Below are 15,735 nucleotides of genomic sequence, written 5' to 3' on the forward strand. Positions count from 1 at the left end.
TTTTTGCTATAAAAACGCTTAAAAAACGCATACATTTGCATCCCATCATTTATAATGCATTCCGCCATTTTTGTGCATATGTTGTATTTTTTTTCCGCGAAAAAAAAACGCATCGCGGTAAAAAACGCAGCATGTTCACTAATTTTTCCGATTTTTCGCGTTTTTACCGTTATATAATTGCATTGGGAAAGCTCCGGAAAAAAACGCAGAAAGAACGCATGCGGATTTCCTGCAGAAAAAGTCCAGTTTTGTTCAGGAAAATTCTGCAGAAAATCCTGACGTGTGCATATAGCCTTAAGGGTATGTGTCCACGTTCAGGATTGCATCAGGATTTGGTCAGGATTTTATGTCAGTATTTGTAAGCCAAAACCAGGAGTGGGTGATAAATGCAGAAGTGGTGCATATGTTTCTATTATACTTTTACTCTAATTGTTCCACTCCTGGTTTTGGCTTACAAATACTGACATAAAATCCTGACCAAATCCTGATGCAATCCTGAACGTGGACACATACCCTAAGGGTATTAGTTTATTCTGATGATCCTTGCTCTCACTAGTCCCACTAATATAATGTTCGTAAGCTTGAAACCGAGAGGCTGAAGGTCTCATCTGAATAACTTCTCCCCTCCAAGACGTAGGACAGACTTTATAGACTTTCCATTCAGCCGTTCTTCAATCTCAGCTAAGTTCTTCTGCTTTTTCGTTTTAGCAATCAGTGGGGTTCTTGGCACTCGGACCCCCAGTGATCAAAACTTTGGAAAATGAGAAATGTTTTCTAACCCATTCTCTCAATCCCAAGTACATGTACAGCGGATTTAGGGTGTGCGTGGACCCATGCATGTGTTATACAGGCGACACTTGCACGTTTAACCCTTTCCCGACATCTGCTATACCTGTACGTTCCAGCAAGCAGAGAGTTCCTGCAAAGTGACGTACGTTTCTGCCGCAGTGATGGAATTGGCTCAAGAGTGGTGTATATTATAGCTGACACTCTGCTGCAATGCCTATGATGGGTCATAGCTCTGATTATGGCCATTTTCTCCTTCGCCTTATTGGGGGACACAGACCGTGGGTGTATGCTGCTGCCACCAGGAGGCTGACACTAAGTTGAAACAAAAAGAGTTAGCTCCTCCTCTGCAGTATACACCCTCCTGCTGGCTCCCAGAGAACCAGTTCTTGCTTAGTGTCCGTAGGAGGCACACGGGTCTGCTATTCAGACCCAAAACTCTTTATTATTTTACTTTTCAATTTTGACTCTTTGATTTTTGTTTTTTCCACAGACGAATGGGGTGACGGATCCTCTCAAGGTTCCAATCTCCCCGAACCATCAACAGGCGAGCACGGAGAGTGTCGCCTCTCCATATCCTCTCCTGCGACGTGGAATGCCAAGCCTGAGCTGATTCTTAGGGGCGACGGGTCCCTTCAAGGGCACCGATCTCCCCACACCCTGAACGGACAAGCACATGGAGAGTCGCCTCCATGTACCCTCTTCTGCAGCCAGGCCTAGTGCCGGACAACTGGCCCTGGTACAGAGGCACCCTGTCTTTGGCGTCCGAGCAACCCCACTGTACCACCACTGTTAAAACGGATGGTACAAGGAGGCGAACGGTTCCTCTCCACCTCCCTAACAAAGGGATGGTGGATTGAGGTTTACCCCTTTATCCCTTCACTGTCCGCGCTGCAATACCTGAGCTGCAGCAGAACAGTAGAGTGCGTGCGCTGGCGCTGAAATCCAGTCATCCGTGGCGGCTCCATGCCGGGACGCGCACCAATGGTGAGTGGATCCAGTCGGCAGTGGGTCTCTGCAGCGGGATATTCACATGCTGACAGGTAGCCTCAGCCATGGCTTTCCTGTGGCCCCACCTCCCTGAGGTAACGCGCCGGCCACAAAAAATTTAGTCCCCGGCTTCAGCTGATGTGTAGGCCGCATTCCGGAAACTGCCCACACTATGGCACCCTAAAGCGGCTCTGCCCATTTTTTCTGGCGCTTCTCGCCTGGGACGGGAGCACTTGTTTTTCTCAGCCTCCCCCCAACGCCTCCTCACTTCTAAGGGGCGATGGCCCCTAGTATTACTCCCAGCGGCTGTAGAAATTTAGGCCCCGGCTTGAGCCTATTCATGGAAGTCATGAGGCTCCGCCCACATCACAGCTGTGGCGCCGCCCACACCGTGGCTGTGGCTCCGCCCCCTAATTGGCGCCTCTCGCTCTCTGCGAGACTTTACCGCCTCTGCAACTCACAGTGGCCAGCTTGGTCCACCCGGTCGGCTCACACAGTGGCGATGGCGTTGCATTAAAGGGTCACAATGACTCTGCAGAACCTGGCAAGCGTCGCTTAGCGCAAAAACATAGCGCTAATCCAATGCGGACTCCAGGAACATCAGGACCCGGGAAACACTGCTCTCTTACCCTTGCAGCTTCCCCCTGTAGCATTTCCCGGTCTTAAAGGCTCCATGACACCTTGTCACCGTCCAAGCTCCCAAAGGGTCTATGAAGACTATTAGTCTTATCTAATTTCCAAAGCAACAACCTCAAATGCGTTTAGGAGCCCTCCACCGCCCCAATCCCAGTGTACCTAGTTCCCCTGAGTCGGATTCATCACTGTAGCAATCCATGGCTTTGCTGGCCAAAGAAATTGAATACCTCCGTGATTCCTCTGTGGTTCGGAGCATTAGCAGGTCTCTGTGTGCAAAAAGTCTGTGACATCTCTTCCTTACCAGAGTGGCCATTTATTTAGAGTGAGGCTGGTTCAGTGTGTTTCTGATGCTACAGGAGAAAACAGCAAATTTCCTCCACGGCAAGGCTTAAACGTCCCTTTTGACTTCAACAACAATTCTTTTTTTCGGACACCATAGATTCATTCAAGGGGTTCTACTCAAACCAGTTTAAAGTTCGTCATTACTTTGGCTGCATGGGGTCCTGGGACCAAAATCCCACCATGGTTTATCGGACCTGATGTACCCTTGGGCAACAGTACCAGTTAAGTGCTCTGACCTCAGGCCCCATCAGTCTTCCCTGCAAAGAATGCATGGGATTAATGTATCATAGGGTACTAAGTGGTACAGCCTCATTTTGCTGGGGCTGGAATCTTAACAGCATTATACCCAGAGTGGGTTTTGTCGTTGTCGCAGCTTATGGCGTCAGTGGTCACAGCGATAGTCTCTTCATGATCCTTCCTCTATCTTCGCCACCCTGACTCGGATTATTCCTCCAGCTCTAACGCAGCACGTTGGTTCAGTGGATAGCCTGAGTCCAGATCCCACCAAGGAAACCAGGGATTCAAGCTTCAGGAGGCTAATTTGCATATTCCAGGTGCCTTCTGGGAGAAGCAAAGTCTCCCTAAGCTAGAAGATCGTTGGGTACAGCCGGGACCAGCTGCTTCGAAAGCATCACCAAACCAGGGATTCAAGCTTCAGGAGGCTAATTTGCATATTCCAGGTGCCTTCTGGGAGAAGCGAAGTCTCCCTAAGCTAGAAGATCGTTGGGTACAGCCGGGACCAGCTGCTTCGAAAGCATCACCAAACCAGGGATTCAAGCTTCAGGAGGCTAATTTGCATATTCCAGGTGCCTTCTGGGAGAAGCGAAGTCTCCCTAAGCTAGAAGATCGTTGGGTACAGCCGGGACCAGCTGCTTCGAAAGCATCACCAAACCAGGGATTCAAGCTTCAGGAGGCTAATTTGCATATTCCAGGTGCCTTCTGGGAGAAGCGAAGTCTCCCTAAGCTAGAAGATCGTTGGGTACCAGAATTTTTGCCTGTAGGACATTATTGCAAGAGAGCTTGGCTGAGTAGATTACACAAGAAGGAAAACACACAGCAAGTCAGCAGGATCTAGGAGCAACATGGCAGATGTGACAACCTACATGGTGAGCTGCAGCATGTGCTACATGTTCACAGATCGACCAGAAGAAGAATCCAATTTCACCTGTCAGAAGTGTAGACTAGTGGCCCTTTTAGAAGAAAAGGTGCGGGGTCTGGAAGAAAGAATAGCAACTTTGAAACTCATCAAAGAGAATGAAGACTTTCTAGACAGAACAGAAGCATCTCTACTGGTCACAGAAGGTGCAAAAAGTGTCAGAGAACCTCCAAAAGCAGATGAGTGGAAGCATGTGACCAAAAGAAGCAAGAAGACCATGGAGAAATCACCAACCACACAACTGAAGAACCGATATCAAATCTTTGTAGAGGATGAAGATGGCACACCTAAGAATGAAGCAATACCAGCAAGCAAAAAAGAAAAGGGCACACAGCAACAAGTGACAGCAAAAAGTACAGCCAAGAAGCAACGAAGAGTGGTGGTGGTGGGAGACTCACTACTGAGAGGCACCGAAGCAGCCATCTGCAGACCGGACATAACTGCAAGAGAAGTATGCTGCCTTCCAGGTGCGATGATCAAGGATGTGACCGATAGGATACCAAAGCTCTTCAGCTCCAAGGACGTCCACCCATTTCTTCTGATACATGTTGGCACCAATGACACGGCAAGGAAGGACCTACCGACAATCTGCAAGGACTTTGAAGAGTTGGGGAAGAAAGTAAAGGAACTGGATGCACAGGTAGTTTTTTCTTCTATCCTTCCAGTAGACGGGCATGGCACCAGGAGATGGAACAGGATCCTTGATGCAAACAACTGGCTAAGACGATGGTGCAGACAACAAGGATTTGGATTCCTGGACCACGGTGTGAATTACTGGTATGATGGACTCCTCGCCAGAGACGGACTACACCTCAACAAACCTGGGAAACACACATTCGCCAGAAGACTCGCTACACTCATCAGGAGGGCGTTAAACTAGAAGAAGAGGGGACGGGAAGAAAAACATTAGACTCGAACAAAGACGACCCAGGAAAACATACTCAGAAGGGAGGTAAGAACATTTCTAAAACAATCCACAGTGAGGAGATTGGAACAAAACAAAATCCTCTAAACTGCATGCTCGCAAACGCCAGAAGCCTGACAAACAAGATGGAAGAACTAGAAGCAGAAATATCTACAGGTAACTTTGACATAGTGGGAATAACCGAGACATGGTTAGATGAAAGCTATGACTGGGCAGTTAACTTACAGGGTTACAGTCTGTTTAGAAAGGATCGTAAAAATCGGAGAGGAGGAGGGGTTTGTCTCTATGTAAAGTCTTGTCTAAAGTCCACTTTAAGGGAGGATATTAGCGAAGGGAATGAGGATGTCGAGTCCATATGGGTCGAAATTCATGGAGGGAAAAATGGTAACAAAATTCTCATTGGGGTCTGTTACAAACCCCCAAATATAACAGAAACCATGGAAAGTCTACTTCTAAAGCAGATAGATGAAGCTGCAACCCATAATGAGGTCCTGGTTATGGGGGACTTTAACTACCCGGATATTAACTGGGAAACAGAAACCTGTGAAACCCATAAAGGCAACAGGTTTCTGCTAATAACCAAGAAAAATTATCTTTCACAATTGGTGCAGAATCCAACCAGAGGAGCAGCACTTTTAGACCTAATACTATCTAATAGGCCTGACAGAATAACAAATCTGCAGGTGGTTGGGCATTTAGGAAATAGCGACCACAATATTGTGCAGTTTCACCTGTCTTTCACTAGGGGGACTTGTCAAGGAGTCACAAAAACATTGAACTTTAGGAAGGCAAAGTTTGAACAGCTTAGAGATGCCCTTAATCTGGTAGACTGGGACAATATCCTCAGAAATGAGAATACAGATAATAAATGGGAAATGTTTAAGAACATCCTAAATAGGCAGTGTAAGCGGTTTATACCTTGTGGGAATAAAAGGACTAGAAATAGGAAAAACCCAATGTGGCTAAACAAAGAAGTAAGACAGGCAATTAACAGTAAAAAGAAAGCATTTGCACTATTAAAGCAGGATGGCACCATTGAAGCTCTAAAAAACTATAGGGAGAAAAATACTTTATCTAAAAAACTAATTAAAGCTGCCAAAAAGGAAACAGAGAAGCACATTGCTAAGGAGAGTAAAACTAATCCCAAACTTCTTCAACTATATCAATAGTAAAAGAATAAAAACTGAAAATGTAGGCCCCTTAAAAAATAGTGAGGAAAGAATGGTTGTAGATGACGAGGAAAAAGCTAACATATTAAACACCTTCTTCTCCACGGTATTCACGGTGGAAAATGAAATGCTAGGTGAAATCCCAAGAAACAATGAAAACCCTATATTAAGGGTCACCAATCTAACCCAAGAAGAGGTGCGAAACCGGCTAAATAAGATTAAAATAGATAAATCTCCGGGTCCGGATGGCATACACCCACGAGTACTAAGAGAACTAAGTAATGTAATAGATAAACCATTATTTCTTATTTTTAGTGACTCTATAGCGACAGGGTCTGTTCCGCAGGACTGGCGCATAGCAAATGTGGTGCCAATATTCAAAAAGGGCTCTAAAAGTGAACCTGGAAATTATAGGCCAGTAAGTCTAACCTCTATTGTTGGTAAAATATTTGAAGGGTTTCTGAGGGATGTTATTCTGGATTATCTCAATGAGAATAACTGTTTAACTCCATATCAGCATGGGTTTATGAGAAATCGCTCCTGTCAAACCAATCTAATCAGTTTTTATGAAGAGGTAAGCTATAGACTGGACCACGGTGAGTCATTGGACGTGGTATATCTCGATTTTTCCAAAGCGTTTGATACCGTGCCGCACAAGAGGTTGGTACACAAAATGAGAATGCTTGGTCTGGGGGAAAATGTGTGTAAATGGGTTAGTAACTGGCTTAGTGATAGAAAGCAGAGGGTGGTTATAAATGGTATAGTCTCTAACTGGGTCGCTGTGACCAGTGGGGTACCGCAGGGGTCAGTATTGGGACCTGTTCTCTTCAACATATTCATTAATGATCTGGTAGAAGGTTTACACAGTAAAATATCGATATTTGCAGATGATACAAAACTATGTAAAGCAGTTAATACAAGAGAAGATAGTATTCTGCTACAGATGGATCTGGATAATTTGGAAACTTGGGCTGAAAGGTGGCAGATGAGGTTTAACAATGATAAATGTAAGGTTATACACATGGGAAGAGGGAATCAATATCACCATTACACACTGAACGGGAAACCACTGGGTAAATCTGACAGGGAGAAGGACTTGGGGATCCTAGTTAATGATAAACTTACCTGGAGCAGCCAGTGCCAGGCAGCAGCTGCCAAGGCAAACAGGATCATGGGGTGCATTAAAAGAGGTCTGGATACACATGATGAGAGCATTATACTGCCTCTGTACAAATCCCTAGTTAGACCGCACATGGAGTACTGTGTCCAGTTTTGGGCACCGGTGCTCAGGAAGGATATAATGGAACTAGAGAGAGTACAAAGGAGGGCAACAAAATTAATAAAGGGGATGGGAGAACTACAATACCCAGATAGATTAGCGAAATTAGGATTATTTAGTCTAGAAAAAAGACGACTGAGGGGCGATCTAATAACCATGTATAAGTATATAAGGGGACAATACAAATATCTCGCTGAGGATCTGTTTATACCAAGGAAGGTGACGGGCACAAGGGGGCATTCTTTGCGTCTGGAGGAGAGAAGGTTTTTCCACCAACATAGAAGAGGATTCTTTACTGTTAGGGCAGTGAGAATCTGGAATTGCTTGCCTGAGGAGGTGGTGATGGCGAACTCAGTCGAGGGGTTCAAGAGAGGCCTGGATGTCTTCCTGGAGCAGAACAATATTGTATCATACAATTATTAGGTTCTGTAGAAGGACGTAGATCTGGGTATTTATTATGATGGAATATAGGCTGAACTGGATGGACAAATGTCTTTTTTCGGCCTTACTAACTATGTTACTATGTTACTATGTATGTAAGGATCATGCAAACTATTCTATAGAAGAGGGGCGTTTCTAGCATCCGTCGACAAAGGGATGTTTTCCTACATATTTTGATTTTCCCCCCTCTAGACATTCCTGTGCTTCACCATTCCCGAACAGCATATTCAATTCACACAGTGATCTCGAAGGTCATGACGGCCGTCATGTCCATCTTGCACTCTTGGGGCGCTATCATTCTGCCCTACTCAAGATGACTTCTAATCAGGAGTCCGTTTCTCCAGGATTGTGCGAAGTGCATTCACATCACTGGCAATACTCTTCTTCACCTGAGCTCGTTGATAAAGGTATACAGGTCTTCCCTCATCCAAGTCCAGTGGATATCCTTTTTAGGAATGACCGGGGATACCTCCGAGGGTTAGTGATTCTCCCTCAAGACAAGGTTCAAGTCCTTCAACAAGGAGCCCATGCTCTTAGCAACTCACCCCGTCATTCTATCCAGTTTGCCATGAGGGCACTGGGGAAAAATAGTGGCAGCAATAGAAGTGGTCTTTTTTTGTTCAACTGCATCATCGCCCTGCAGCATGAATCCGTTCTCCCTCGATCGCCAGTGCCACTTTCCCGGCGGGTCAATCAACCTATCAGGTGGTTGAGATTGACTTCTCTCTTCCAGGGGAAATCTTTTCTCCTGGTTTATTGGCTAGTGGTGACTACCGATGCCAGTCTCCTTGGCTGGGGAGTAGTCTTCATCACCTCACTATTCAGGGGCGCTGCTCAACTCGGGAGTCGAGTCTTCTGATTAATGTCTGGGAAATCTGAGCAATCAGTACACCTCTGCAGCAATTTCCATTATCTCCTAGCCGGTCACCCCATCTGAATTCTATTGGACAAAACCACGGCTGTTGCATGTATCAAATCATTAAAGGGGGTACCGCAGCAGGGTGGCCATTCACCAGGTAGCCCATATTCTCCGATGGGCAGAGAGGAACTACTCGATATTTTCAGCATTCCATATCCCAGGCGTATTTTTTTTAAAAAAACTGAGCGGCAGTTTTTTCGTAGCCGTCAGAACATCGCCTTGGGACAGTGGGAGGTCTTTCGACAGATATATATTTGTTTCAGGACTCTAGACGTGGATCTGATGGCTTCAAGATTGAACGCCAAGGTACCCCACTTCCGGGCTCGGGATCCTTAAACCATCAAGGTGCAGGTGCGGGTCTCTCCGTGGCTTCAGTTTCGTCTTCCGTGCGTGTTTTTTCCCCGCTTTCCTTACTACCGAGGGTCATCAGGACACTGGAGGGTTAATCCTTGCTGCCCAGGTTTGGTTACGCTGGGCGTGATATGCAGATTTCATGCAGTTAGTCGCGGATGTCCTGTGGCGACTGCCGGATCATCCAGATCTGCTCTGCCAACATCCGTTTTGTCATGAGAATGCAGGGGTCCTGTGTTTAACGGCTTGGCCGTTGAAGCCTACGAGCGGTCTCAAACTGGGTTATGGAACTTTGCATGTTTAACAAAACGTTTACGTTTTTATAATAATTTTGTCCCTCTTTCACTACTTGCACACCTCCCATACAATATAATTGGCCAGACGGTCCATGTTCTACTCTGCAGTGACGTTCTAAAATGTCACTATGTAGTATAGTCCGCTGTCAGACACAGTTGGAATCCCCATAGAGAAGGCAGGGAGGGTTTTATTACAGTCGTGCCTTCCAGAACTCTGAAAAAGTGTTGTGCATACAGCATAGGAAGTGCTAACACTTTCTCCTCCGGACCCGGCTGTGATGTGATCGCTGGATGTTGGTAGAGCATGAGGCTGAATTTACCCTGTAGCAGGCTAATATACCAGTCCTGGCCAGTTTCAGGGGAAAATCTAATTTAAAAAAAAAAAAAAAGCTAGTTAGATGTCGAAATGCCCTCAAAGGTCTTTTATGACCATATGGGCAGTACAATGAGTGAAATAAATGAAAAATAAATACACAAATAAAAAATTAAGTAAAAGAATAAAAAACTGGTGCCACAGCACTGCCTGTATGGAAAAAAAACAAGTGTCCAATATATAAAAATAATTGTTAAAGAATGGGGAACAACATACAGCTGTATTTCAGTTGTCATAAAAAGAAATGTGAAAAAACAGACATGTAGTTCCTTTATTTTCCCACTGATATTAGGGCGGAAAAATTAAATAAAATGGAAAGAATGACAGCAACATAAAAATGAGGGCCGTGTATCGCAAAAAAAAAGGTGCAAAATTTATTTGGGTATCTGAACGAGACAAAGAAAATGACACCTCTTTTTGAACTGCAGTTATGGGTGTTTCCAATATAGCGGTGTAGAGCCAACACTTAGGGTACCGTCACACAGTGGCACTTTGATCGCTAGGACGGCACGATCCGTGACGTTCCAGCGATATCGTTACGATCTCGCTGTGTCTGACACGCTACTGCTGAGAATCGTACGTCGTAGCAGATATTCTGAAACTTTATTTCGTCGCTGGATCTCCCGCTGACATCGCTGGATCGGCGTGTGTAACGCCGATTCAGCGATGTCTTCACTGGTAACCAGGGTAAACATCGGGCTACTAAGCGCAGCGCCGCGCTTAGTAACCCGATGTTTACCCTGGTTACCAGCGTAAACGTAAAAAAAACAAACACTACATACTTACCTTCAGCTGTCTGTCCCCGGCGCTGTGCTTCTCTGCACTCCTCCTGCACCCTGTGTCAGCGCCGGCCAGCCAGAAAGCACAGCGGTGACGTCACCGCTCAGCTTTACGGCTGACCGGCGCTGACAGTGCAGGAAAGCACAGCGCCGGAGGACAGACACCGGAATGTATGTATGTAATGTTTGTTTTTTTTACGTTTACGCTGGTAACCAGGGTAAACATCGGGTTACTAAGCACGGCCCTGCACTTAGTAACCCGATGTTTACCCTGGTTACCAGGGGACTTCGGGATCGTTGGTCGCTGGAGAGCTGTCTGTGTGACAGCTCTCCAGCGACCAAACAGCGACGCTGCAGCGATCGACGTCGTTGTCGTATCGCTGCAGCGTCGTTTCAGTGTGACGGTACCCTTAGTCTCTATGGCTGATTACTGTGAGCTCGCTTCTATACAAAGCCCCTTGGCAGGGCCGTATTTAGAGTTTCTGCTGCCCTAGGCACTTTTAGTGCTGCCTCCCCCTTTGGTGAGTATGACACTATCGGCAGTGACTTTGCCATAAATTGCTGATGTGAAAGTAGCCTTTTGCAGCAGATCCGGCAGTTTTTCTGCATCTGCCGCGTAACGGATCACTTACGGCAGCACTGCGTTCGGCCTCATTCATTCCCTATGGGATTTGCGACACTTGCCCGTGATCTGGCAAATGCGGTACCATACCTCCCAACTTTTGAAGAAGGGAAAGAGGTATAAAGTTTGCGGCGCGCGTAGTGCGCCACGGCAAATTTTAGGCCACGCCTCTGACCACATCCATTTCACAACTAGTCACACCCATATCCACGTCCCACCCACACCCATTTAGCACTGCTGATCACACTGTTTCATATACAATAATTATAACCAAAAACAAATATGGCCACACAGTGCTCCATACTGTATAATGGCCACACATAATGCTCCATACTGTATAATGGCCACACATGATGCTCAATACTGTATAATGGCCACACATGATGCTCAATACTGTATAACGGCCACACATGATGTTCAATACTATATAACGGCCACACATGATGCTCAGTACTGTATAATGGCCACACATGATGCTCAGTACTGTATAATGGCCACACATGATGCTCAATACTGTATAACGGCCACACATGATGCTCCATGTATAATGGCCACACACAGTTCTCCATACTGTATAATGATCCCACATGATGCTCAATACTGTATAATGGCCACACATGATGCTCCATAGTGTATAATGGCCACACATGATGCTCAATACTGTATAATGGCCACACATGATGTCCCATACTGTATAATGGCCACACATGATGCTCCATACCGTATAATGGCCACACATGATGCTCAATACTGTATAATGGCCACACACAGTTCTCCATACTGTATAATGATCCCACATGATGCTCAATACTGTATAATGGCCACACATGATGCTCCATACTGTATAATGGCCACACACAGTTCTCCATACTGTATAATGATCCCACATGATGCTCAATACCGTATAATGGCCACACATGATGCTCAATACTGTATAATGGCCACACACAGTTCTCCATACTGTATAATGATCCCACATGATGCTCAATACTGTATAATGGCCACACATGATGCTCCATACTGTATAATGGCCACACATGATGCTCAATACTGTATAATGGCCACACATGATGCTCAATACTGTATAATGGCTAATGGCCACGCATGATGCTCAGTACTGTAGAATGACCCCACATGATGCTCCATACTGTATAATGACCCCACATGATGCTCCATACTGTATTATGGCCACACATGATGCTCCATACTGTATAATGACCCCACATGATGCTCAATACTGTATAATGCCCCCCTCTCATCTTGTATGCATGGCTCATCTCTCCCCATCCTGTATGCTGTATGCATGGCTCATATCCCCCCTCCTGTATGCATGACCCATACTCCCCCCCCCCCCCCTCCTGTATGCATGGCTCATATTCCCCCCTCCTGTATGCATGGCTCATATTCCCCCCCTCCTGTATGCATGGCTCATATTCCCCCCCCCCCCCTGTATGCATGGCTCATATTCTCCCCCCACCTTTATGCATGTCTCATATTCCCCCCCTGTATGCATGGCTCACATTTCCCCCCTCCTGTATGCATGGCTCAAATTCCTCCCCCCCTGTATGCATGGCTCCCCTATCCTCCTACCCGGTTTGCATGGCTTCCCCATCCTCCCACCCTGTAAACATCATCCTCCCCTGTCCTCCTCCGTCTTCCTCCATCCTCCCCCCGTCCTCCTCTATCCTCCCCTCCCTGTCATGCTCACCTTTCACTCACCGTGCGGCGCTGAGCTTCCCGGCATCTCTGTCCCCGCAGCGTCTTCCTTCCTGAATGAGCGGTCACGTGGTACTGCTCATTAAGGTGATGAATATGGATGCATATTCATCACCTTAATGAGCAGTACCACGTGACCGCTGAGGACAGGACGAGCTGCCGGCGCTGGAGGAGGGTGAGTATGAAGTCTTCAGGGAGGGGGAGGGAGGGGGGGGCGGGCGCTTGACCCCAGACTTTTTAAAAAAAAAAACTTGCTCAAGTGCGTCCCCGCATCTTGCCGTCCTAGGCACGTGCCCTCAAGTGCCTAGTGGCAAATATGGCCCTGCCCCTTAGTCCACAGTGTAATTCATTCTAGTTGGATGCATATTGATTGTAATCTACCTGCAGGTCCTGCATGACTGTATCTATGGCTCGCAGCACTTCAACAATCCGCGCTACTTTCCCTTGAGCCTCTCAGATCTGGCATCTGAAGACTATGATCCCTTTTTGCAGCTGGAATGCCTGAAGGAACCAGAACCGCTCCATTCCCCGGATTCAGAGCGTTCCACCAAACTACAGCCTGTCACCGAGGGTAGGTACCCCTGAAAAATACATTGTGTCACACCAACAAACTTTCACACAAGTACATTCGTTTTAAAGGGAATCTGTCAGCATGTTTTGGTTATTTAATCCGGGAGGAGCATGGTGTAGTGGCCAAGACCGTGATTCCACTGATGTGTCACTTACTGGGCTGCTTGCTGTCATTTTGATACAATCCGTTCTCTCTGCTGCAGATCTCAGAATGCTGATCCCTGTATAGCCCCGCCTACACCTATGATTGACAGCTTTCTGAGTTGTACACTGTGTATAGACATAAAGCTGCCAGTCAGTGGTGGGACCAGGAGGCAGGCCTGTAGTGATAATCTTTAACCCCTTAGTGGCGGAGCCACATTTTTGAAATCTGACCAGTGTCACTTTATGTGGTAATAACTCTGGAACGCTTCAATAAATCCCAGTGATTTTGAGATTCGAGAAGCATACTTTATGATAATAGTAAATTTAGGTCAATATGTTTTGTGTTTATTTATAAAAAAATATCAGAAATTTGAGGAAAATGTTAAAAAAATTTGCACTTTTCAAACTTTAATCCAGATAGTCTTGCCACAGAGAAACATTTATAAATCACATTTCCCTCATGTTGGCTTTACATCAGCACCATTTGTAAAATGTTCTTTTATTTTGTTAGCATTTTAGGAGGTTTAAAAATGTAGCAGTAATTTTTAATTTTTTTCAAGGAAATTTACTTTTAGGGACCTATCCATGTTTGATGTGACAAAAAAAAAAAAAGTGATACCATTTTAAAAACAGCACCCCCTGAGATATTGAAAACTGCAGTCAGGTAGTTTATTAACCCTTCAGGTGAATTTCAGGAATTAATGCAAAGTGGCATGACAGAAATGAAAATGTGTATTTTTACCACCTAAATCCCTCTAACTTCTGAACAGGTTACTACAGCCGGCAGATTGTAAGGCCACTATTTGGTCATGATTTGCCATGGCAAACATCAGGACCACACAATCATGATCTGAGGGCACCAATTGGGATAGAGAGGAAGCCCCCACACTCTGTTAACCATTTATATGATGTAGTCACTATTGACAGCAGCATCTAAGGGGTTAAACGGATTTGGATGGTGTAAACACTGATCGTGGCTGATGCAGCAAGTTGTCAGCTATAGTGTACAGCCGACAGCTGCTGGATTGTCACCTGTATGGAGATGATATTCTCTTATATCTCAGGTCGGTAAAAAGACGTATTGGCGGTCAATAAGGGGTTAAAACACTGATTTTATTGAAATAACAACCCACAGCCCAGTAAGTGATCTATTGCTGGAATCAAGGTCTCTGCCCCTACATCCAGCTGCTCTCAGATTACACAGAAAAACACGCTCACACATGTCTTTTCAGTTGCCTTTCCTGAGTGGTTTTCAATATTTTGTTTTCCTCTACTGCCATTTTTGGTTGAAGATGAATATCTGGAAACGATAATGCAGCTCAATGAAGATGCATGCAAAAAGCAGGGATTTCCATAGAAGACTCTGCTGCTTTTTTATGCATAATAGGTGGCTGAGAGAATGACTGTGCAGGAAATATACAGAAGGAATGCTGATGTAGAAATACCCTTTTATGCAGAATCCATCACGGAGGTGCACACTGCACTAACCATAGGGTGCACCTCTGTGGTTTGCAAGCGTCCTCTCCCGTATGATTGGGGATAACTGATTGATCTTTGGGGTTCTTATTGCTAGCGGTCTTATGAATGGGCCTCATCTGAATTGAGCTAGGGATCGAGCATGCGCATCTCCATTCCATTCATTCTCTAGGAAACTGGCAGACATAGCCGAGCGCAGTGCATGCTCGACGTCCGGTCCCAAGCCCAGTTCTTGGGATCCCAGCTGTCGTCCCCAAAGAAGAATTTGCTATATAGGACTTTGCTGCAGATAAGACACTGAAAAAGTTGCGGCAAATCTTTTAGAAGTGGAAATCCCATTCAGCTGCTGACATTTTCGCACCTTAAATGCAATAATGACACTTGTAAAAAGTGCCGTCATATTTTCCTCTACAGGTGCAGAACAATGCTAATATATGTAATTTGTAGAATTTTGGATCATAACAAATTTTTCTTTCTTAATTAGTGATAGTCCTAACGATATCCTAATTTTAGGGTAGGAACAAAAATTGTAGCTAGTTTCGGCCCCCTTCTGTATGCACTGTTTTCGCCCTCGCTGTGATGCCTGCAAAAATATTGAGTGCCAAAATAAACTTTCCCGTCCATAATTTAGGATTTTTCACACCAAAAAATACAGACGGGCTTGAAGCCAGGTCCCCTAATGGTAAAAAACAGCAATTCTATTAGCAATCATGGCACCAGTTGAAGGTTTGTCAGCAGGACGTCATCCACAAATCATTTCATTTC

At 45.5% G+C, this 15,735-nt stretch overlaps 1 protein-coding gene across 4 annotated transcripts in view; it reads left to right on the plus strand.

Annotated features, from left to right (window-relative positions):
* RALGAPA1 (Ral GTPase activating protein catalytic subunit alpha 1) overlaps positions 1–15,735 on the plus strand; it is a 314,621-nt gene that overhangs the window by 195,601 nt on the left and 103,285 nt on the right. For all 4 annotated transcript variants that reach the window (XM_069732024.1, XM_069732041.1, XM_069732049.1 and 1 more), the window contains exon 32: positions 13,168–13,351. In XM_069732024.1, coding sequence (XP_069588125.1) covers positions 13,168–13,351 — 184 coding nt within the window. The remainder of the gene's footprint in view (positions 1–13,167; positions 13,352–15,735) is intronic.

The sequence above is a fragment of the Ranitomeya imitator genome, chromosome 1, assembly GCF_032444005.1.
Source record: "Ranitomeya imitator isolate aRanImi1 chromosome 1, aRanImi1.pri, whole genome shotgun sequence".
Taxonomy (NCBI): domain Eukaryota; kingdom Metazoa; phylum Chordata; class Amphibia; order Anura; family Dendrobatidae; genus Ranitomeya; species Ranitomeya imitator.